The 25,914-nt window shown below is 36.9% G+C and overlaps 2 protein-coding genes across 2 annotated transcripts in view; both read right to left on the bottom strand.

Moving 5' to 3' along the window:
* The window catches only part of LOC124645425 (laminin subunit alpha), a 52,996-nt gene extending 41,382 nt beyond the window's left edge, over positions 1 to 11,614 (bottom strand). The window contains exons 1-4 of the mRNA XM_047185229.1: positions 11,408 to 11,614; positions 7,587 to 7,733; positions 2,647 to 2,774; positions 2,431 to 2,539 (exon numbers count right to left, since the gene is read on the bottom strand). Of these exons, the coding sequence (XP_047041185.1) occupies positions 2,431 to 2,539; positions 2,647 to 2,774; positions 7,587 to 7,733; positions 11,408 to 11,608 (585 nt within the window). The 5' untranslated portion in view covers positions 11,609 to 11,614. The remainder of the gene's footprint in view (positions 1 to 2,430; positions 2,540 to 2,646; positions 2,775 to 7,586; positions 7,734 to 11,407) is intronic.
* Positions 11,615 to 15,932: 4,318 nt separating this feature from the next.
* On the bottom strand, positions 15,933 to 17,788 carry LOC124645351. Its single transcript, XM_047185159.1, has 4 exons — positions 17,784 to 17,788; positions 17,304 to 17,425; positions 16,146 to 16,640; positions 15,933 to 16,003 (listed from the first exon to the last, which is right to left on the bottom strand). Exons 1-4 carry the CDS (start codon positions 17,786 to 17,788, stop codon positions 15,933 to 15,935), a joined length of 693 nt encoding a protein of 230 aa, XP_047041115.1.
* Between the last annotated feature and the right edge of the window lie 8,126 nt (positions 17,789 to 25,914).

Raw genomic sequence — 25,914 nt, 5'->3', positions numbered from 1 at the left:
AAAGAGATTACGAATGTAACTTGACAACGACAACAATATTGAATGATTTATTTTTATTGAACACCTAATTAAAATGTATTTGAGAAGCGTGCAATATACACTGGTGACATGGCATTCTGCCCAGGAGCAATTTATTAAGATTTCAAAATTTTTACGTGATGCAAAAATGTATGTCGTATTCAGGTTGTAATTGACACCACCGATTTTTGTTGCACGGTCCATCAACGAACGCTCTGGTTGCAGGCAAATATGTAATCAATACGAGCTTTTATTATGTCTCGACATTAAGTTGCTGCATTGTAAATAGAATACTTAGTATGCGTTTAAAATGATGAACAAACGTGCTAGTTGATATTCTAGGAAATTGTTATGCGCCTCTTAATGGGCCGTTTACTTTGGAAGCATCTTCTAGTCAGACATGAGAAATGTTGATAGTACACATGCTACTTAGTACCTTACTAAATCCAAAATTAAAAATACTTGAGCACAAAAATTTCATCATCATCATGAGATCTTTACATATACGAGAACAAAACAGAATATAAGAGAGTACATAAGTGTGTACATAAGAGAGTACATAACAGGAGTACATAATATGAGAATATAAGTGAGTACATAACAGAGTACATAGGATGAGAATATAAGTGAGTACATAACAGAGTACATAGGATGAGAATATAAGTGAGTACATAAGAGAGTACATAACAGGAGTATATTTAAATAGCACATAAGAGAGTACATAAGTGAGTACATAAGTGAGTACATAAGTGAGTACATAAGAGGAGTACATTAGAGAGTACATAAGAGCGGTCAGAGCTATGTACAACTTACGTGGTCGTGAATCTCTTAGGGAACTGTTTAAAAAAATTAATATCATGACCGTACCTTGCCAATTTATTTATGAAAATATCATGTATGTTAGGAAAAACTTACATTTGTTTGATAAAATATGTGATAGACATAATTATAACACTAGAAATAAAAATAAGTTAGCTATCCCGCAGTTTAGATTATCTAAAGTACATACATCTTTCATGGGATATTGTGTCAAATGTTATAATAAAATACCAGACAACATTCTGGAATTGAATGACTTGCGGTTTAAAACTCATATAAAAGCCACACTTTGTAAGCAAGCATATTATAAATTAGAAGATTACATTCAAGATAAAAATGCTTGGAAACATGCTGGTCCTGCTCCATAGGACATACTGACAATATCTAATTAATTAACAAATTAAAACTACACCAGCAAATAAAATTGTATTCATCTTTTGATTATTAAAATTTGTTTGTAACTTTGTACCAAAATATAAACCAATTTGTAAATGTGAACACCATGTAGCATTTTAATTGTCACTTTATCCTCATTTGTCTTTGCGATTCTACATGATCTTCGCATGCTTTTACTGTATGTATCAATACATACAAACTGTAATACTATATTATTTTTTAAAAAAGAGTAACCATGGAGTTTCTTGCCCGTTCTTCTCCATAGGAAGCTACTTTTGGAATGGGCAACTAGAATCAAACTTAGTTATAATTTTGACGTTCATAAGTGCTTGTAAAGGCCTAAATGAAATAAATGATTTGACTTTAAGAGAGTACATAACGGGAGTACATAAGAGAGTACACAAGAGGAGAATATAAGTGAGTAGATAAGAGAGTACATAAGGGAGTACATAAGAGTAGAGAACAGGAGTAGACAAGAGAGTAGATAAGAGAGTACATAAGTGAGTACATAAGTGAGTACATAAGAGAGTACATAAGACAGTACATAAGTGAGTACATAAGGTGAGTACATAAGAGAGTACATAAGAGTACATAAGATGAGAATATAAGAGAGTACGTAAGTGAGTAAATAAGTGAGTACATAAGAGGAGTACATAAGTGAGTACATAACAGGAGTACATAAGTGAGTACATAAGAGGAGTTCATAAGTGAGTACATAAGAGAGTACATAAGATGAGAATATAAGTGAGTACATAAGAGAGTACATAACAGGAGTACATAAGTGAGTACATAAGAGAGTACATAACAGGAGTATATAAGTGAGTACATAAGAGGAGTACATAAGTGAGTACATAAGAGAGTACATAAGATGAGAATATAAGTGAGTACATAAGAGATAACATAAGATGAGAATATAAGAGAGTACATAAGATGAGAATATAAGTGGGGATCACGAGTAATGTCTATTCAAAAATATTCAGCTACTAGTTTCTAGTTCTGTTATATCCAGACTATATTGTTCTGTAGTCGTAGCAGTTACTTATGAATGATAGTGATCAGGTATTTTGTAATTTATTGGAGTTTTGATGCTAGTCATTCTTGAAGTAAAACTCATTCCGAGTGAATCAGCCATTATTGGTTTAACGTGATGCTAGTTGAATTAAAGTTCTTAATAAACAAAATAGTGTTATGGCTTACCTCTCCACCCTCAAGAGGTACAATTTTGGAATACTCTGTGCTGCAAATAACCGAGTCATCTTTGGTGATGGGTTGAAGACTCTCCTTGCCGAAATAACGCTCACAATCCCTGCAGAAAAACGTAGGAGAGTTAGGATCAATAAAAACATTTTAGATAAGTGCTTCTCAGCCAAAGTGCCGTATGTTCTTTCTTAGTTCCAGCTATTTGTTACTTACTGAGGCGATTCGGAGAAATACTGCCAAGGTTTGAATGTTTTCCCGTAATCCGTGGACTTCTCCAGCATCCAGAGTCCAGGTCTCGGTGAGTTGCCCATTTTCACGAACACGTATGCTACGTGGAATTCCTGAAGCAAATCATACAGTACTCGTTAGATCTGTTCAGTAATACCATAGAACCTTTTAGGAAATTCAAATTCAAACGTTTAGAATGTACTTTTAGAAATATAGTTAAAAGGCTAATTCCTTTAATTAAAACGAGTGATGAAATTATAACTATCAACGGATTAAATATCCAATTAAATATCAATTTCGTTTGAAGTCTACAGGTACCGATTATGGTAAGCTATGGCATGATCATTAACAAAGCACAAAGCTAATCTTGATGATGATGGGACTTTTTTGAATATTTTCGGCTACCTCAGCACCCATTAAGTTAAGATAGCCTAGCTTGGCCTAGTTCCGCACTAATTATCCAATATCCGTACAGCATCATAAATACTTAGGTAGTTACAATAGTAAGGTGAACTGCGGCTATGTCATACCAATTTTTCCAACATGTGTCACAAAATATTATATAGTCCATCATAAAAAATATATTATGTACATTTAACGGTCCATTACGTAGGCATGTATCGTAAATATCTCGCTATGAACTAATAACCTCGCCCTTTGGGTGTGTAAAGTTTTTTTATCTCGCCACACGAGTCACATCCTCTCTGGATCATGCGAACAGAGTGTGATAAGTTCCTGTATTAGATAAAACCATTTTATTTAGAATTATACCTACCTAAAAGCGGTTCGCGCGTTTAAGTGAGACCTGCGCATGACAATCGATCATGAGGTTAAGCTACCATCTCATCATGACGTGTTCCTCGTTAAATAATGCTCGTCAAACTGGTGGGTTCCATCAGTCATTTGAACAACTTTAGTAGTCGTTACGGTTTGGCAGAAGCCTGAAATACCGATGCCTTTCGGTAAGACATACCAAGGGGCTTCGGGTTGCCCAGGACAGATATGCATTCGTTCCATATAAAACACTGGTACTCAGCCGTATCGAGTAAGACTGGAAGCCGAACCCAACGACGTTAAGAAAAGGCTAGGCCGATGAAATTATATTAGTGCCAGGAGTTATCAAAATCCGTATCTGCGTGTACCGTTCATTTATACATCCAAACTTTTCCTTTTATAATATAACTAGCTTTTGCCCGCAACTTCGTTCGCGTGGAATAGTGACTACCAGCAGATTTTTGATTTGACCAATAGATGGCGCTATATGTCCGGAATAATTTTATTTTTATTTTTTTTTGTAATAAAAACTATCCTATGTCCTTTCTCAAGTTTCAAACTATGTCTGTACCAAATTTCACACAAATCGGTTCAGTAGTTTAGGCGTGAAGAAAAGACAGACAGACAGACAGACAGACAGAGTTACTTTCGCATTTATAATATTAGTTTGGATTGTGAGTGTTTTGCAGATTTCGGTTTCCATGTAAAGTACTGGTCAGTTTAACGTAAGAATATAACGTCCAAGGAAAAGTGAGTGACTTTTGGTTACCCTAAAGATTCTCATAGTAGTATATATGCACACAGAAAAAGTTATGCGCTTAACTGTTTTAAAGCTAAACTGGATTCCAACCTTCAGAGTGTTATGGCTGGGCAATAAGGGGAATCCCATGAGCTTAGAACAACATAAGCAATAGTAATGACTTGCAGCATTTGTCAACTGCACCACAGAATGGTCGGAGCATAGTCGCTTTATCATGTATGGCACAGCAAGTGATGTCAGGTCGCAAAGGCTGGTAAGTAGGTAACAATAGCTTTCTAATATAAATATAAAATCTCGCATTGCATTAAAAATATCACAATATTAAAAACCCCTTTATGACTTTATTATTTAACTTTGCCCGTTTATTCAAAGCTTTTCGATTTATACCGGATTCCTTATTTTACCGGACCATTGTAAATCATTTCGGATAAGTATCGACATCTGGCATCAGATGGAGCACAATTTATTGAAACTTTTGAAATGCAAACAGTAGAAAAGTGCCAAGTTTTGTCGCACATGAAAGCACAGTTTTCAACATAATTATATACTTTATATATACTTCGCGCCACGAAATAAGGACAGTAGCGCCAGTAAAGTTTTTTTATCTACATTTGAATATCGTGAAGGCACTGTGGCTTGGCAACCTCGTTAGTGGAACTCCCATGGTTCATGTGCAGAGGATAATATTACTGTCATGTTAGCAAGGTGAGTTCCCGGCGCCTTAAAAAAATATCTTCAATGTGAACGACGACAAGAATCTAGAGAACTAATATTATGAATCTGAAGAGTTTGTTTGTTTGAACGCGCTAATCTCAGGAACTGCTGATCCGATTTGAAAAATTCTTTCAGTGTTAGATAGCCCATTTATCGAGGAAGGCTAAAGGTTATTTATTTAGTAGTTCGTGCAGAGGTTCCTACGGGAAGCGGTTGAAACCGCTGGCAGAAGCTAGTATTCCAATCAAAATGATAATAAAAATATTGGGCATATTCTCTCGTCCATAGTAGCCATCTTCGAAGCGGCTAAATAATTAGGAGAGACAACTATAAATGTGTGCGAAGACACGTTCCAATTTCATTACCTGCATCTGCAGTTCGCCTTAATAAAAAAACATTCGCTGAGCATAAGTAGACAAATCGCAACGCCAGTTAATCAAATTTCGCATAGTCATCATGCAATACATACTAGCAAACTTTATAATGATAAACAAACATGAAACCGCATTAAAAGGGCAATTGCTTATTCTCTGACACAGTCATACTTTATAACCAGAATTCAGATACCTGTTAAAACTGCATTATGCGAATCAATGAAATGAGAAAAGTCACTCGCGCATTTCGTTGGGCGTTATTTTATAGATTTTATGGCAACAAATCAGCTATTTTTTAAGAAATAAAGCTGAAGTTATAAGACAAAGATTCTCGTTAGCGTAAACATTCGACTAGGATCGTAAATGTGTTCTATAATTATTTGAATGTCCCAACATCGCATGGAGTCCGGGTCGTTGCACTCAAACGTCATGTTATTCCTGGAGTGTCCTGAATAGTCCCCATTGGACATATGGCTCCCGTACATCAAAGCTAAAATAGTATTTGAGGGAAACATAATGTTCGAAATCCAGTATTAGATCTGTATTAGACCGACTATAAACTGATTGAATTCACGATTTTCTTATAAAAAGTTATTAAAAGGAGCGACCTAAAATACCTAAAATACTACGCTCCATTGCTCTTTGGCAAACCTTGAGCTTGGACTTCTGACACTCTGTGAGAGACCAGGTTTGCGCACCGTAGGTTAGGACGGGCAAGATACACATGTCGACTAATTTTCGCTTGAGTGAAAGGGGAAGGTCCCCTTTCATGTAGTGTTTCATGGACCAGTAGCTTTTCCAGGCATTCTCGATGCGGCGATCGATTTCCCTTTCTAAAGATCGAGAGGTGTGGAAACAAAATGGGGAGGCCTTTGCCCAGCAGTGGGACAATAAGGGCTAAGAAAAAAAAAAAAAAAGGAGCGACTTTCGACCGATTAAAAGTTTGTAGTGTGTACTCTAAATAGAACACTAACCGTCTTACCACAAAAACTTTTTAACGTCAGTTTAAGACTTGTCTAAAAAAATGACAAATTATGACGTTGACATAAGGTTCATTTTGGAGACACATTTTTTTTAGCCAAGTGTAAAACAGTTGTTAAAGTTTTTGTAGTAAGGCCAAACATGTTTTATTTTTTAATCCACCAATTCAGCGGAGTACAAATCTGCTGTAAGCTAGTGATTATAACAAAATGGCGGATAATATAAAAACACCAGGATGACGCGATGATGTCACCGAATTCCACATCAATATTATGGAAACAGACACATGTTTGATAGCCAACAACGTTACACGTTTAAACTTACATGTTTTTTGTGTAATGTGGACTAATTTTATAGAAAAATAATAAAAAAAACCTTTCGTAGGATTCTAACAATATCGACCAATCAGATGGCAGTGTAGATATTATTTTCCTATTTTATGATTGGTCTTACCGTCTAGAATCTTACGAATGAATATTCGTTAGTTTATAAATTTACCACGAGACGTCGCAAATTGCAGCTGAGTACCAGTATATTGCATGAAGCGACTGCATATCTGACCTCCTCATCTTGGGTAACACGTTACCCCTTGATTAGGCTTGTAGTCACACTGTCTGGCTTCTGACTACACGAGTTCCTCTAAAGACATTTTACGTTTGATTCGTGGAACTGTTGAGTTTTGTTTGTATTTTCTTAAGTCCCAACAATTGGCAATAATTCGAGTCCAGAACAATGCTTTAGAGTTAGAGGCAAAATGTATTCAAAGGAAGGACTTTATAACTGTTGTCCGTTTCTCTGGGTCGTGACCGCCGAGGTCCATCGTGGAATTTGACTTCATATCTCAAGGATTGTAAGGTACGTATTTATTAAAAGATTCATTCAATTCTATCCTGTGATTTAGAAAACCCTCATTATTTTTTATCTCGAGATGGGAGGGTCCCGAGAGCACTTATTTTAACATCTGATTTAAAATAAGCGTACATTGCCTTCTGCTTGGAGACAGTTACCCTGTTTCGCAACACATTTCATATTCCTTTTTAATATTTAAATATAAAGTACAATTATTAAAGCCTTCAAGTGTAATTGCTTAAAACAGTTAAAGCTCAAGTTCACTGATAACATGAACGCGTTAAGTCGCGTTTAGGCGTTAAGGCGTTAAGTCCGCCTTTGTACGTTAATTTTATTTCTTTTTGTGAAATACTTAAATAAATAAGTAAACAACAATTTTCTTAGAACAACAGTATACTTACTATGAATTTTCACGTGCAAGTTTGTTGTCGGAGAATTCGAGTCTAAAGTGACTTATGACAAGTGCTACGTACCTGTCCAAGATCGATGGTGAGGTTGACTTCATTGTACTTCATGCCTCTGGAGAGAGGGGGACTCTGCCACCACGTCTCCGAGCTGTCCACGGCATACTCCGGAGGATGCTTCTTCGCTTCGTTCGTGGCATCACAGATGTCACACACCTGTACAAAGCAAAATATTTTACTTACAATTACACTTACACGTTTTTTCTGTAAATTTAGACCTCTTTTTACACGTAAAATCTTCGGTAGTTGGGAATTTTGAATGTTATCTACATAGAAAGGTTTTGTAGATCTCGAATGCTGAGACTAATTTAAGCATCTTTATGAAAGCAACTTTAAAAAAATATATATAAAGTAGTATCAATGTGGAAGTATAACAAAGTTTGGGTAGAAGTGAAGATAATTTAGAAAAAAAGAAAATAGAGCCCAAATTACAACTTTAAACCAAACTTAATGTCATTCTGGCTAGGAACGTGGGGAATTATGGCATAAAGAGCTATAGGTATGATGCAAGGAAATAACACGCATGCGCGATACCATCGACCAAAAGGGCTACAGTCTACAAAATTAACAGTTTTTAGGAATAAAATCCAGTTAATATTAACAAGATAACATAATTAACTGATTCTACAAAATGATGACTAATGAAACTATGTGTAATTATTATGGCATGTCAAAGACCCTTACACTTCTATGCGAATACGAGACAGACTTATAACCTTCGTAGCGGCATCTCCTTCACGCAGTGCAATCAGGATGATTTTAAAATAATAACTGATGCGCTCCAGCTTCGCTACAAGATATGAAAGAAAGATAGTATAACGAAGTGTTAGTAAGTAAGACCCATTTTCACTGACGTAAAATTAATGTGTAGTTCCCACGGGAGGCTGTTGCAGAACTAGTAATGACTATAAATATATAATCATCGAATCTTTGTTGTTTTGTTGAGTTCACAATTCACAGTCCCACAGTACACAACGAACATTTGTATTCAACACCATTCACGAAATGTCTAATACAAAAAAAAAATGACGAACAAAAACACGCTGCAATTGAAACTATTGTTTTTACAAAAACAAAGGGTCCAAAACCTGAATAGGATGCGCGCGAGCATTTGGCCGCCATATGTCCGCAAAAAAGCCCCGAGGAAGGCTATTTTTTTTAATAGCCGAATTTCTGTGAATTGGCCAAAGATGCTTTTAAATTAAAGAAGAGACAAAACGAAGAATATGGTCACGTGTTTGTGATTATATAGGCTGAGTTAGACTGAGGAATTAGTGGCCATGCAGAAAAAAATGACTAGCGGAGATGCCAACGCAATATCTCCTAAGAAAATGCGGGTGTTCGGAGGACGAAGAAGTATACTAGTTATGCTAGTTCCACCCTTACACGCTTCCCATGGTACCCGCACATTACTTTCTACAATCTTTGGCAGATTGGTTTGTCAAGCACTACGTCTCGCAAGTTTAAGTAATTGATTGGAAGCAACTAGCCATTAGAAAGATGGTCCCTTGAATTATAAATCCATATTTTTTTCTTGGTTGGTTGGTATGTTTATTACTTAAGTCTTTTGAAAATATTGTAAACCATACACTGGCATGCAATGATGTATTCGAAAGAAGACGGACCTTACTAAAAACATTATTAGAATTTTAGAATAAATGATTCACATAACAGTAACAGTAAATTAACAGAATCGAAATTAAACGTTCATTCATGAGATAGACAGTTCAAAGTTTAAAGATAACGTTTGTATGTAGCTACTGTACCGTTAGTTATCTTTACCTAATTTTAACTTGAACAAAGATTTTATTTTGAATCTGTTAATTGTTAGATAGGATTGACACATTAACAGAAAACAAGTTATAATTATTAAACTAGCTTCCACCCGCGGTTTTAACTGCGTCCCGATATTACTGTCTCCCGGGAACCTATATCTTTCTCGGGAGTCCAGCGGTTCAATGGCATAGCTAAAGGAACTGGGATTCATTTTTTATATAGTTATGTATATTGATAAAAGTTTCTACGTTTCAGCAATTTAATATTAATTGTCCAAGCATGTTGTAATGTGAAGCAGTGAGGTTGAAATTGTCAGTTTAGAGCTTTACAACCTACGTTGGCTTCGGCCAGATGTTGTTTACATCACCCAGCGAGAACGCAGAATATACTTAGTTATAACATATTCTGACTAGGAATGATTTTGTTAGGGAACAAAATGTGAAACAATTGATCATCATCCTCCGAGCCTTTTTCCCAACTATGTTGGGTTCGGCTTCCAGTCTAACAGGATGTAGCTGAGTACCAGTGCTGTACAAGAAGCGACTCTATCTGACATCCTCAACCCAGTTACCCGGGCAATCTAATATCCCTTGGTTAGACTGATGTCAGACTTACTGGCTTCCGACTACCCGTAACGACTGCCAGGGATGTTCAATGATAGCCGGGACCTACAGTTTAAGGTGCCATTCGAAACACAGTAATTGATGTCTAAGATACACTTATAAAGTACATACAAACTTAGAAAAGTAGTTGCATTAGTACTTGCCTGACCTGAAAATGTGAAACAATTGACTGTTGATAATTTAAACTCATAAAATATGTTTTGCACGGGAAAACAGTAGGTATTTTCCCACTATTTAATGATATTATTATGTATACTATCATTCATTATAAACCTTACTCTTGAGTAACTCTATCTATTAAAAAACCGCATCAAAATCCCTTGCGTGGTATTAAAGATTTAAGCGTAAGACAACGAGACAGAAAAAGCGACTTAGTTTTATACTAGGTATGTAGTGATTATAATCACTAGGAGCGGATATGTAGTTACTTGCCTGAGAACGCAAGCAACTCCGCGAGTTGGCTCGTAGGTACTCTAAAAGCACCCAAATGGTACTATTTCGTAAGTGCGTCATGGATCACATGAATTCAAGAGCTTTTAGCTACCAGAGCATCGAACTCGTTATCAGGCGGACGCTGTGCCAACGGAACGGAGATAGCTTATCATTCTCTTATCAACGGGTTACTGCTTGTTCTACTCTGTACAATTATAATTACTAGCCTATGAAGTTTAAGCTTGTGGCATTATAAATGGAGAAACCATTTCAACCATAAATTCCAAAACTATACGACACTTATATCGTATCATCGCAGAATTGTATTTGGAGCCATTGACAAGTACATTCATCCAGTTACATGTCCATGTTGACCGATCTACGTGCTGTTGGAAGTTGCTAACTAATAAAAAACCCGAGAGAATTCTAAAGACTTACTAGGCAAATACTGTTATTTAAATCCTAATAAAAATATGTAACGAGGGAAAGCAATACATTTAAAATGTGTACATATTATGTCTCGGAAACAATAATAGAGAATTGCAATAAACCCTGTTTTAACTGCGACCTAAACACAACCGCTAGTTTTAAATGTGCAATACGCGATTAGGCCCTGACTCCTTAATATTGTGGTGCATTACTTTGTTGCACTGCTTCAAACCACGCCACAAATGTATGCAATAAAGGCTAAATTAAGTTTAGAGAGAGACCAATAATGGATGACCAATGTGTGCGTAGACGCCGGAAGGGATGATTATAATATCACACAACAACAAAATGCAGTGTAGCAGACTCAACGGAATTTCCAACAAATTGGGAACAGTGAACAAGTTTTACGAAGCATGGTCTAAATGCAAAACCAAAATTCATATTAAAACAACCCAGGAACGCATTGCAAAAACACTAAAACTTCGAAATTAATAAGTAGCAAAACCGTTGTAACTGAAAGTGCAGTATAAACTCATTCACAGAAACACAAAAATATAAACAATTTCTCACCTGTCCTTGAATGACATGCTCGTCGTGGTCTGCGTTTGCGCCGACCAATTTACAGTATAGCTCTGGTCCTTCATCTCCGCAGGTAGCCGTGGCCGTAATCTTCTTTTTCGACGCTAAGTTGAAATACCTCGGAGTCAATACTTCTGTGTGTACGAGAGCCGCGTACACTAATACTATTAACGCTACGTGTGCGCCCGCCATGTTGCGCGGACGACGGCCCGGCGCCGAATGCGGCCTGAGCGCGAAGGGTCGCATCGCTTTTTTTGTTGAACGAGGGATACTCATCTCTGCTTTGAGCTTGATTCGGCGATTGAATGTTTAAATAAAACGATTGCAATAAACCCTTCAATAACCTAACCCTAATTTTGAGTTTGGAGGATGTCTCATTTTTGAATGACTCTATGCTAGAAATTTGGACTTTGATTTGTATGGAAACTGCTAAGACAGCCAGAAAATGGATCGATCAAAGAATTATGTGATGTTATACCTACGAAAGGATGGATTTACACAGTGCAAGCAGCTGGCACATGATAAGGCACATGCGCAGGCTACATGCATTTTTAAAAACGTGCGCGTCCAGCCACTTGCACATGTACCAAAGCACAATACCCGCCCGCTTGCTCTTGTCACTTGTCACTTGCGCATGTTAACTTGCTCCAGCTACTTGCACCGTGTAGATGCACCCTTAAGTTTGGCAGTTAACTCTGTGAACAATACTGAAATATCGGCATTATTACCGTATTTAAACATACCCAGCAGGCCCAACATAGGCCAACATAACTTTGTACAAGTGAATAACGTAAGCCACCATCTTGATTTATATTATCTAGAAATTATTGGTACCTAGCCCTCTTCATAATACACTGAAAGAAAGACTCATCATACGTAAAGATCAGCTATCAAAACTGGGTGTGCAAATACTAACTGCACTAACGCGATAATATTGATAGCATTATTAAATAGCTAAATTCATCATCATGTGCCCAGATTTTACCAAACTAAGCTAGAGTCAGTTTTCAGTCAAACTGGACGCAGCAGAGTACTAGTGTTTTACATACATCGACTACTTATCTAACCTCCACAAACAAGTTACGCGGGTAACTCCTTGGCAAGACGCTTTGTTAGACCTTTTTGCTTCCGACTGCTCGTAACGACTACCAAAGATGTTCAAATGGCAGCCGGTACTTAAAATTTTATCGTGGCTTCCGAACTCGTACTGACAAAATGCTCGCCCATTCACGGACCGAAAGCGCCATGCGTTCCTCGATCGATCCGCCAGGGTTTGATTTACCCACGAGCTCTTCCGTTAAATAACTCAATTAAAAATATAAACTCCTCATTTTAGTCACATGATTTATTAAACCTCTGAATAACAGTCCAGTGTGAAACGGATTATACAAAATATTCTATCACAAGGAATACAAAAACACGTTTTATTAACCCAATCAATAAGACTTTTGACATCATAAAAAGAGCTGAATTTTGGTGGAGACCTTGAGCTCACCATTATAAATAAAATATCAGAAGTGTCCATCAGAGGTCAAGGCTTTGGCATTTTTCCTTTTTTCGAAAACAGGAAGTTTTATCAATAATGTCAAAGGGACCGAAATTGTAGATAATTAAATTATCTACAAAACGAGCAATATATTTTTTCAATGTGGATACATTTTTTCTCCGATGCAAGAGATAATGACATAAATTGTGTCATGTCTCTGAAAATGTTTTCAATTGATATACAAGCTGTTGATTTGCATCCGTGCCATATTCAAGGACGTAATTATGCTAATGATTCTCGACCCAAATCAACAAAAAAATTGGTACGTAATTTTTTTTTTTTTTTTTTTGGAATTCCGTCAATGTCATCTAGCCGTATTTAAACTTGGCGCGTGTGCTACTGGCCTTAACCATGCTGCGCCCTCACACAAACGCACACACAAAGCATACGCAACGATTATTCATAAATTTCATTCATAAAATTGGATTACTTCTGAAATACTACGACATTACAATGACAAAAAAGCAGTGTATACTAGCTATTTCCCGTCTACTGTAATTCCAATCGATTATTTACGTATTTTATGTCCTCCTCCTGACGTATGACACAAATGCAAATGAACACCTTGTATATAGGTACGTTAGGTCAAAGATTTATCCAACCATGTATGAGTTAGCTATATAATTATATAATTAGGCAGATACAACTTCAAGAAAGAGGTCAACTACCGAATCCAACTCGGCTGGGCAGCGTTCTGGAAACTGCGCAATGTCTTTTCGTCCGACATACCTCAGTGCCTCAAGACGAAAGTCTTTAAACCAATGTGTGTTACCAGTGATGACTTACGGCACCGAAACGTGGTCTCTCACTATGGGCCTCATCTCAAAGCTCAACGTCGCTCAACGAACTATGGAGAGGGCTATGCTCGGTGTTTCTCCACGTGATCGAATCCGAAACGAGGAGATCCGTAGACGAACTAAAGTCACCGATATAGCCCACCGGATTAGCAGATTGAACTGGGAATGGACAGGCCATATTGCTCGCAGAGCAGATGGCCGATGGGGTACCCTACCCTTTCAAAAATTTTATCATCACATATTTTAATGGCTTTAATTAAAAAAACATAAATCCATGAATAACGGGTACAAGGGGAAGTTAGACGTAATCTGCAATATTTATTCACAATTCATAGGTTTAAAACAAAACTTTCTGTTTTCGAAACAGAGCCAAAGGTCTGGACCAGCATTCAGCTCCGTGCGAATTTATGTTATTTAAGCAGCATTATATTTTTAATGTCTAATATTGACTGGACTATACGCCCATCGCTGTAGTGAGATACTTACGAAAAGAAAGAAATCATTTAAACTATGTGTCCTTCCTTACTGATCTTCTGGTAAGGATATGCCTGAAAGTCTCTACGAATGGGTACCTCTCACACAAATTGTTGTACAAAACACCCGCTGCAAGGTACCCCATAAACACAGATAGTGCAAAGAATTTCGGATACGAATCTTAATATTATAATTAACATTAATTTTACATATAAAATAACGCTAGCTATCTCATGATACATTCCTCTATGTCGTCACATTCAACGTACAGTTAACTACAAAAGTAGCTGAACAAATCCAAATCTTCAAAACTGCTAAACAGGTGTCGTACAGAATATTTATCCACTTTTTTTGGGTGGGTATGGAAAGAAAGAAATGTTAAGTAAATGGCGTTTATGTTGTTAAGAAATGATAACCCTTTACTTTGCTAGGACTTTTGAAAATAGAGATAGCGCAGCCACTTTTGGTTGTTGTCATTGAAGTGATATATGTAACAGCTTGATCGAGACTTGTTTTTGCTTCTTATTAGATAGTAGTTACATAAATATTCTTAATGATGATGCTAAAAATAGTGAATAAATATAATTAGGACATAAAGCTCCGCTCTGGTTACAGTAGTCACCGACACACACACATACGTGATATCTAGCATACAGGGTGATAGCTCTGCTGAAGGGTGTCAGTGAAGCGTGAGGGCTCGACACGCAGCCCTCAGTCATATAGTGCATAGATTTTTCTAACGCACTGAATCTGCTGGACGCGAAGCTCTTACCCCTGAGAGGATTCATGGTTCGGCAACCTCGCTCATTGTACACCTCGGCACCGATATCAAGATAACGCTTGAAGCAACCTCCTGAAAAGAAATTCACAATTTCTTTTAGATCCTGCTGTCGCGAAAACTATATTATCTATTATTACTATATATTCTCAAATTGTACCTATCTATAGTTCAGTAAACAAATGCGTGAGCGCAACATTTTGTTACTAAGTAAATACAAAAACACGCGCATATGTGTATTTTGAAAGAGCGAGCAAAGCGAGCATTTCATTCGTCTAGCTAGTGTCTCAGAAAACCAGTCACGAGACAGAAAATGCGAGCGGAGCTACCGTAACTTTTTGTTATTATTTAGGATTCAAAAAATAACAAAAAGATTAAAAATATTGTAGTCCGAACATAGGTATATAAGTTTTTGTTGGCTGGCAAATTCACAAGCAAGGGGGCATAGCTTCTGAAAGCGCTACCGAAGCAAGTGCGACTTTTTGTACATATTGGAACTCAAAATGAAAACATTCGATCACTAGGTGCCCTAGACTTATTGCCCTAAGCAATTGCTTATGGTCTAATCCAGGATGGCTTAGGTTACTCTTAATGGTTGCCTTTAATTAAAAAGTTATTTAATGCAGTAGCGTTTTTCTCCAAAAGTACGTTCAATGGTAGGGTTTCCTGCAATCTGCGCGGTTGACGGATTTCCTTCTGTTTGAACAAGTCCTACATAAAAGAAAGGATATCTGAAAAGATAAGCCGTATTACCTTTGAATAATTTATCTGGAGACGGGTCAAATTTAGGGGTTCCTTTACGCTTGATAGATTTTTTTATCTCACAAAATACCATGTAATTTTTTCTTAAATGATAATATTTGCGATCTGGGTGTTCAAAAATGTGGTAACAAGTTGGTGTGTTTGGAATTTCTGTTACGTTCAATCCGCATTGATAGCAATGGACAGATGGTGGTTGAGTAGTCGTTCGTTTTGTAGTAGCAGTGGTAGTACTAGTAGTAGTGGTATTACTTGTAGTGGTAGTAGTACTAATATTATGTTTCTGTCTAAGTATTCCGGGCGTCATAAAAATACTTTTTTTATTCACAATTTCTCTACTCGTTGGAATGGTGTGAATAAAATAATCAAAATCACTCATTAACACAGTGTATGTCCTTAAAGTTGATTGTGGATTATCTTCAAACTCTTCTGTTTCTATATTGTCTTCTTGTTCCAAGTGAGCGCTATCACCGGTAGTCTCAAAATTAAGAGGAATCCAGTTCATGCCTACATCATTATTATTCAATATCTGTTCATCATCTTCGTCCTCATCGCTATCATTCAGATCAACAGTTTTTTTTTGTATGGTTATGTTAAGCGGGGGAAATAGACTTGCAAAAGTTCTTTTTATTTTTTTCTGGGTTGTCGTTGTTTTGGTACTAGATAAAGCTAGTACTACTTTTGGCCAAGCCTCCTCGTGATCATAAAAATTGTGCCAATAAGACTTTTTTGTAGGAACATATATGGGATGGCGTGATGAATGCTCTTCATGTTGTTGTCTTTTTTTCGTTGAAGGTTTCGTTTGGGAAGGCAATGCACTTTCTGGTTCTGGTTTCGTCGTGCTGGTAGGTTTCCATAACGTTCTGTGCCCTGTAAACAAACTCGTATACACAAATTACTATTTTTAACTAACTACATAAATAAATGCAATAATTGTAGGTGCTGGTAAAAAAAACGCTAGTCATGTATTGTCATCAGAACTCAGAGCGTGTGCAAAATTTTATCCTAATCAAAGACCGGGAAGTGGGTCAAATTAAGATTCCAAGATTTTCTTACATACATAGTTACAACTGTTACAAGTGAAGTTAATATAAGCGTGTTAAAATAAATCATACATCCAAGTGCGGGTGACGGGGGACAGGCCTTACCTTTGATCCTTGACGTGATTACGGTCCGTACACCTCAGCCGAAACTTAGGGTAAAGAAGAAGGCATCGTACCTTTATACCAATTCATCGTGGTTAAGTCATGATTGTGTATCAATATAATTATAATGCCCAGGAAATCTATTGTCCCGTGTTCTGGTACATGGAAAACCACTTTTAAACAAAAGAGCCACTTCGTCTGTCGCAGTGGGACCCTGAGACCCCTGAGATTGTCAATCTCAGACCGATCGGTAACCTTTTTGTGTTTTTGAAGTCCCTTAAAGCAAGGAGACGTGGTGCCACTAGCGGAAGCTGCAGCCCCCAGCAGATAAATGAGCAAAATATCTGTGCATCATGAACATATGAAACTTAAAACAATACATAGTTACCTCTGTAAGGCTCGTATCTGTATACGTTCTTTGGCAGAATGTACGATAAAGTGGTGCCAGACACATGTTCCACAGGGTTCTTAACACGTGAAAGTAATGAGCCGTCAATATAAGACAATACACTAAAAAAATAAAATAACTCAAAATAAAGTTGAGATAAAATATTTGTAAACATTATAAAAAAATATAATGCGTTTAAACTGACGTGGCGTACACCACGTCACCTAAGTGTATATATTGTAGTCTTTGCACGTCACTTTATAAGGGAAATATAGACCGACCGATAAGGATCTATTATGAAAGCGGCTGTCATAGAGGTCAGTGGGCTGTCAGATAAACTAATGCAAAGGTTTTCAATGGAAATTGTCGTTTGAAGCGTTTGATGTACTACATTTTGGGGGAAGCCTATAGCATTATAGCCTAGCCATATCATTTACGTATTCAAATATTAAGGCAAAAGCTTCTGGTTCAACAGATGACCCCATGTTTAATGGTATTATCCAAATATTGAACAAAACAATACGCCCTAAAGAAGGCATTTTGGTTGATTGTTACACAAGCTTGCAGTTTCAGCCCTCATTAGGGTTGCTAGATGGCTGGGAAATCCGGGAATGTCCCGGAATTACGTGTCTTGCAGTCCCGGATTTCGAAAGCAGACATACACTAGCTTTTTTCATTATGTTACTAGTAGCAAGCCGCTTCCCTTCCTTTTTTAACCCGCCGAACCTGTAAAATCTCTTAAATTTACAAAATCAATACGATCGTTCGTTCTAAAGAAGTGAACCCATATTTCTCAAATGTTTTGGAAACAGTCTTCAAATACTGTTTTCGCAAGTGCAAAAAACGAAACTGGTGGTCGAGAATCATTAACATATCTGCATTATCAGTAAAAAAGTTTTTTTCATTTTTTAATCCGCCCTAAAATCAGCAAAATATGGATACCAACTATTCTTACGCGCTTGGAGCAGCGCTCGCGTCAGTAAACCGGTTTCGCGTTGCCGCCGTGCCTACTATGACGACTGTGACCGTACAATCGGTTACAAAATAAACATCTTTCTCTATAGGCCGGGTCAAAATAGACATTTGAAATAAGAAAAATTTCCCAGCTGATTTTTGGTGGAGAGCTAGATTTGATCATTATAAATAAAATACTAAAAGTCCCCATCGATCCCATGTGTGCGTCAAAAGTTATTCGAGGTCAAATGTCAAAATTTTAGGTTTTTTTGTTTTTTTTTTCGAAAACGGTAAGTTTTTTCAAAAAAAGACATCAGACCAAAGTTGTAGATCTCTCTATTTTCTACAAAAATGCCATTAACAGTTTTCTCCTAAATGTTACCATTCCTGAGATATCGTGCTTCAAAGTATATTCCATACATGACATGCACACATTTCCACGCCACCTGTGAGGTAGTGTACTCGGCGCGTTTTTTACCGTGGTTTCCCCTGTAGGCCTACTCCACTAACTGTCGTGACAATTTTAGGATAGTTTAAGGGAATAATTGCCGTCAAGTTCTAACCACCCATAACAAAAATGTGAAAGGCTACCAAGTTCGATAATATGGGAATGCTTCGGCTATAAAAGAAGTGAGATCTGAATAAGTACCAAGTTCCATACACATACTTCAGTTAAAAATAGTTACTTTTTAATGATGTTACTTGGCAAGTTTCCACACACCTTATTATAAACCTACTAAACGCAATGAATCAAGTATATAATTTCTATTAAAACTTGCCAACTAACATCAAGGTAGTTAGAAGCCAGTAAGCCTGACACCAGTCTAACCAAGGGGTATTGGGTTACCCGGGTAACTGGGTTGAGGGGGTCAGATAGGGCAGTCGCTCCTTGTAAAGGACTGGTACTTAGCTACATCCGGTTAAACTGGAAGCCGACCCCAACATAGTTGGGAAAAGGGCTTGGAGGATGATTGCAAAAAATAATAATTGCAAAAAAAATAATTGCAAAAAATAATGTCAGGAGTTTTTCTAGAGCAAGTGGGAGTAAAGTTTTAATAGGTTCCAGATATTATGTATCAATTTCCAACCTCAGTCTTCTAGATAAAAATAGAAATGTCGAAGGAAAATAAGCGTGCGATAATTTTCTACAACTTTAAAAGCGGATTGTCGCGACTTCAGCGCTTTAAAAAAAGTTCTGTCTTTAGTGATGCAGAACCATGCCTTAGGACTGCAGTACGCTGATATTTAGGATTTAAAAGTGGGCAATCTAGCCTTAGTGACAAGCCACGTGAAGGTAGTTCAAAACCCGATATGACCCAAGATAATATCGAGGCTATGCGGCAGTTAATTGTCGCAGACCAACATGTATCGTACCGTGACATAGATCCGTGAGCATAACGATTGTTTTACATTCCCCAAAATTAAGTAAAGTCTTCGTGGTAAACGTTTCAGCACACCTGAAAAAGCTGTTGACTCATACAAATCGGCCAATTTGACTACCCCCACTTCAGAATGGAATAAATGTTTCAAGAACTGGGTTTAATGCATGCAAAAGTACATTAAATCATCCTCCGAGCCTTTTCCCAATCATGTTGGGGTCGGCTTCCAGTCTAACCGGATTTAGCTGAGTACCAGTGCTTTACAAGAAGCCACTGCCTATCTGACCTCCTCAACCCAGTTACCCGGGCAACCCGATACCCCTTGGTCAGAATGGTGTCAGACTTACTGGCTTCTGACTACCCGTAACGACTGCCAAGGATGTTCTTTGTGAGTGCCTTCCTTACGATGAGTCCGACAAAGTTTTCGAATGCGCAAATTTTGGTGCCGCTGCGTTTTTTAATGCTTGACTCCTGGAATTGTCGATATGACGTCACTATGACTCATTGTTTCATTTTTTGAGATTCGTTTAATAAAGTTAACTAGAAAATGGTGGTCAACTTGTCCGATAAATATCGTGCTGCGTTTGGAGTGTCCACCATCCTGAAAATGTCGATATGACGTCACTATGACTCTTCGTACATACCTGTTTCATTTTTTGAGATTCGTTTAATAAAGTTAACTAGAAAATGGTGGTCAGCTTGTCCGATAAAGATCGTGCTGCGTTTAGAGTGTCCACCATCCTGAAAATGTCGATATGACGTCACTATGACTCTTCGTACATACCTGTTTCATTTTTTGAGATTTATTTAATAAAGTTAATTATAAAATTGTGGTAAGCTTGTCCGACAAAGATCATGCTGCATATGGAGTGTCCACCGTCCGGAAAATATAGATATATTTTAAGATTTGGTATAAAGTACTGACAATTGGTGTGAAGTATGTTAATAGTAAATGTTGCATTTAGAAAGTCGTTTCGAATGATATATGTATCATTACTACAGGAGGGATTTATTAACTCCCAATCTAACCTATCGATAAAATAATCTTATATAAGCTCTAGCTTCTGAAATACTAACTAGTTGAAGTTGTTTTAATATGAAATGTTTATATTAAACGTCTTTTGAATTATGTTTAACTCATTACTAGAGATGGGATTTATTTAATTGAAAACCTCTATCAACAATTATAATTTTAAATAAGCTCTAGCTTCTAACCTACTAACAATTTGTCGGAAGTATGTTAACACGAAATGTTTGATTTGGAAAGGTTTTTCAAATAATATGTAATTTGTTACTAAAGAAGTAATGGATTAGCTTGACAGAACCTACCGATAATAAATCTTAGAAAAGCTCTAGCTTTTAAAGTACTAACAATTTGTCGGAGTTATGCTAATACAACCTTGCGCTTAAAAAGATCTTTTGATTGAAATATGGCTCATAACTTCAAGTGAGATGTTATTCCTTAACACAATGTAAAGTATCAATAATATGCCTTAGGTCAGTTATGTCTTCCAAAATACTAAGAATCGGTAAGCGGTATGTTAAGACGGAATATAGCGCTTAAAAAGATCTTTCGATTGACATATGGTTCATACCTAGAGATGGGACATTATTCCCTAACATAGTAAAACCTATCGATAATACGCCTTATTTGGGCTATATCTTCTAAAATACTAAGAATTGATCAGTGATATGTGGAGACAAAATGTTGCGCTTAAAAAGACCTTTTGATTGATATATAGTCCATTAAGAGATGTGGGATATTATTCCTTAACATAATATAAACTATCAACAATACGTCTTAGTCAGGCTACTTTTTTTAAAATAGTAATTAAAATTGGTAAGTAGTATGCTAATTTAATATACTTAAATAATGCACGTGAATATTTAAGTCAGAAATTGACAAAAAGAATAAACTTCTTCTAATTGTAATATTTTTTTCTCATTTTCTTGTCGAACTGACTATTTAACTCAATGTATTTGTCGGACAAGTCCATATTTGCATTTAGAATAATGTTATCTATCATTGTTATTCTTGTCCGACATGTATGTATGGGGAGATACAGTGACGTCATATCGACATTTTTCGGATGGTGGACACTCTAAAAATTTTCTAGTTAGCTTTATTAAACAAATCTCAAAAAATGAAACAGGTATGTACGAAGAGTCATAGTGACGTCATATCGACATTTTCAGGATGGTGGACACTCCAAACGCAGCACGATCTTTATCGGACAAGTTGACTACCATTTTCTAGTTAACTTTATTAAACGAATCTCAAAAAATGAATCAGGTATGTACGAAGAGTCATAGTGACGTCATATCGACAATTCCAGGAGTCAAGCATTAAAAAACGCAGCGGCACCAAAATTTGCGCATTCTAAACCTTTGTCGGACTCATCGTAAGGAAGGCACTCACAAAGTCTTAAATGTATATGTATCAAAAAAAAAATTCTTCGCCGGCCTGGGGACTATTAGATTTTTTAAAGTATTTTTTTTGAAAAAATAACTTAAATAAATCCTTTCTTATCTGCACCTTAGGCAACATCAGGATATTTTTTTCCAAATTTCAAGTCTTCACTTCTAGCAATGTAGGCTGTACATTGATCCACCAGTCAGTCCGGACAAAGGATTTTATATACACTCTTTTGCAAAAAAAGCGGGCTCCTATACGATATCTTGGTTTTAAGGACTTCACGTGTATTTCAAAGGGTTTTAATGAGTGTAATATATTAGTAACATCAAAAGGGTTAGCCAAGCATGCGTGTGAGTGTATTCTAAATTTTTGAAGATTTGCTAAGAAACTTGTTTAACCTTGTTTTGGAATAATTCCTGGTGGAAAGTTCGTCGGCGTTTTGAAAAGTTTTTGACATGATTTTCAGAAAACTGATAATGCAGTTTTAATTAATTGTTAATGTACCTTTCTGTAAAATCGAAATATTTTTGAAAAACTATGCGTATTGGATAAAATTTTCACCTGCTCTAAATGGTCTATGCTGACGATGAAAGTCCGCTATTTTAACGCTCAGATTCATAGATCTTCAGAGGTCTACGGGGTTCCCAAAAGGCGAGGATATTTAATAATCAGTGATTACGAGACCTTAAGACCTCGTGCTCACAGTCTATGCGTTATTTTCTGTATTTTTTAGAATTTCAAGATTTTTCAAAATGTCAAAGTGTGATAGAAGCCGACTTGTAAATGGCACTGCTAACTTTAAATTGGATTGTCGGAGCTCAAAGTACTGATACTCCTCTAAATTGTGTTTATCTATGAGAAAGGGATATTTTAAATCCCGTCATGGGTACAATATCTTAACAATAGAACGCTTTACACTAAAATACCGAAACTCTTAACATTGCCACCAATCATCAGCATAGACCATTTAGAGCAGGTGGAAATTTTATCAAATATGCACAGTTTTTCGAAAATGTTTAGATTTGACAGAAAGGTACATTAATCATTAATTAAAACTGCATTATCAGTTTTCTGAAAATCACGTCAAAAACTTTTCAAAACGCCCACGAACTTTCTACCAGGAATTAGTCTAAAACAAGGGTTAACAAGTTTCTTAGCAAATCTTCAAAATTCAAAGGACAATGCCAGGGTCTGGGCTCATAGTTTGCCCAGCAATGGGAGTAGTTCCAGGGGGTTCCTTAGTGCACTCTGAACACGTAATGCAAATATTTTTGAAATCGCTCCCTGGGGTTCCGAGGAAAACCGGTTCAAATATTCTCCATGAAGAGTCACTTTACAAGGCCTGAGCCATTTGCCCAGTAGTAGGAGTGGTTGGAGTAGGTTCTTTACTTCACTCTTAACACGAAATTAAAATATTTTTGAAATCGGTCCCAGGGGTCCCGAGAAAAACCGGTTCAAATGTTCTCCTTAGATAGACACTTAACAAAGTCTTTGGCATTTGCCCAGTAATGGGAGTGGTCAAAGTAGGTTCTTTACTTCATTCTTAACATGAAATTAAAATATTTTTGAAATCAGTCCCTGGGGTCCGGGTGAAAAACCGGTTCTAATATTCCACATGAACAGTCGCTTTACAAAGCCTATGCCATTTGCCCAGTAGTGGGAGTGATTAAAATAGGTTCTTTATTTCACTCTTAACATGAAATTAAAATATTTTTAAAATCGGTCCCAGGGGTCCCGAGGAAAACCGGTTTAAACGTTCCACTTGAACAGTCTGTTTACAAAGCCTATGCCATTTGCCCAGTAGTGGGAGTGGTTGGAATAGGTTCTTTAATTCACTCTTAACAAGAAATAAAAATATTTTTGAAATCGGTCCCAGGGGTCCCGAGGAAAACCGGTTTAAATGTTCCACTTGAACAGTCTGTTTACAAAGCCTATGCCATTTGCCTAGTAGTGGGAGTGGTTGGAATAGGTTCTTTAATTCACTCTTAACAAGAAATAAAAATATTTTTGAAATCGGTCCCAGGGGTCCCGAGAAATTAATCTGATAAGACTTTTCTGCCAAATAAGTCTTACTCATATGTATATTGTCAATCTCAATGCTCACGATCTCGCTGTCAGGATCCAGTACTGGAAAATGTTGGAATGGGTTATTTTTTTTTACTGTGATTTTCAAATAAATTCTAAAAGCGTTGGATTCTAAAAAGAACTGACAATGATTTTCTGAAAAAAAGGCAATGACCGGAATATTTTTTTGAATTTACGGTTTAAATCTACAAGGCGCCTGCGCTATGAGCTATCTTCTAGAAAAATCTTATCAAGACGAATAAAATAAGCTCGAACATGAGGTAGTTAGTAGATACCGTTGAGGAGTTCCCTCGTCTCTCTGTCGTCTCCATTGTCAGGTCAGATCTTAACCTTTACAGTTTTGTGGTGTCTGAGACATATACCCGAATGACAAGGTTTTACTCGATATGTGTCTAAAATTTTCGAGAGTCACTCCCGATTTTTTTAGAGATTCCATCACCAGACCCTGGGCCGGATGACAAAGGAACCATTGAGGAAGTAAGCCCTTTCAAACAATAAAATAATTGTTGAAATCGGTTGGTAAACAACGGAGTTATGCACGTACAAACGTAAAAAGAGTACAAATGAATTAAGAACCTCCTCAATTTTTGGAAGTCGGTTAAAAAAAAGTATATTGTATTTGTCAATGAATATATCATTGACAAATACGAGGTCTTGTACACGATAAGTTTTTATATTCATTTCAATTAAGGTAATAAAAGTGGAACAGTTAAGAGTTCGTAAGCTTATTTTATGTAATATTGAATAAGAGTCAAACCAGTTTTTCTCAGGACTCCCGGGATAGATTTCGAAATGCTTTGGTCTAGGACCTAATATAAGCCTATGGAACATAATACACTATGCAGTTACTGTGGGCAACTCTTGAGCCCAACTTCCATATAAAGAATAGCATTGTCCTTTAGAATACACTCTCACGCATGCTTGGCTAACTCTTTTGATGTTAGTACCATACTACAGTCATTAAAACCCTTTGAAATACACGTGAAGTCCTTAAGGTTAAACTAGTCGCGGGCTCGAACTCACTCAGGGGCGTGGCCAAAAAGCGCGCTGTCTCATCTGACATCGTGTGCGACAGAGATAGCCCCAGTGATGAGCAGTTAGACGCTAGTCTATTTGCACAATGCGTTTCGTGCAAACAAACACGCATACAAACACCGTTACGAATCAAAACGACATTAGACACACATACATACATGCTGCTGTGTACTGCTCGCTACCGAAAAGTCAGCAAGCTCTTACTAACTCGTACTAAAATAATAGATACTGTTATCATTTTATAGTAGCCGTTTTCCCGCAGTTTCACCCGCGTCCCGTGGGAGCTACTGCCCGCACCGGGATAAAATATAGCCTATGTTACTCGCAGATAATATAGCTTTCTAATGGTGAAAGAATATTTAAAATCGTTCCAGTAGTTTTTGAGTTTATCCATTACAACCAAACAAACAAAGTTTTCCTCTTTATAATATTAGTATAGATTTCATAGAAGTTGCTTATTTTATGAGGTACCGACTAGTGATGCTCGCATGGATTTCAGTAATTGTCCCAAGGCGTAGGTACCTAATAACATTTTTTATGATAACACAATGTAAAATCAGTTTGACTGGCCTGTTGGTCTAGTACTTAGTGATCTTGACTGCTATGCCGTAGGTCGTGGGTTCGATTCCCACCCAGGACAAATGTTGTCTGGGTGTTATTTATCTATAATATGTATTACATGTATTTAGAAATCAATTTTATTGATTTTATTGAACATTTTGATTTTTTTAAGCAGTAACAC

This window comes from Helicoverpa zea, chromosome 31 (genome assembly GCF_022581195.2).
Source record: "Helicoverpa zea isolate HzStark_Cry1AcR chromosome 31, ilHelZeax1.1, whole genome shotgun sequence".
NCBI classification, from domain to species: Eukaryota; Metazoa; Arthropoda; class Insecta; order Lepidoptera; family Noctuidae; genus Helicoverpa; species Helicoverpa zea.
The sequence above is the reverse complement of the archived record's forward strand: the minus strand, read 5'-3'. Positions and strand labels throughout refer to the sequence as shown.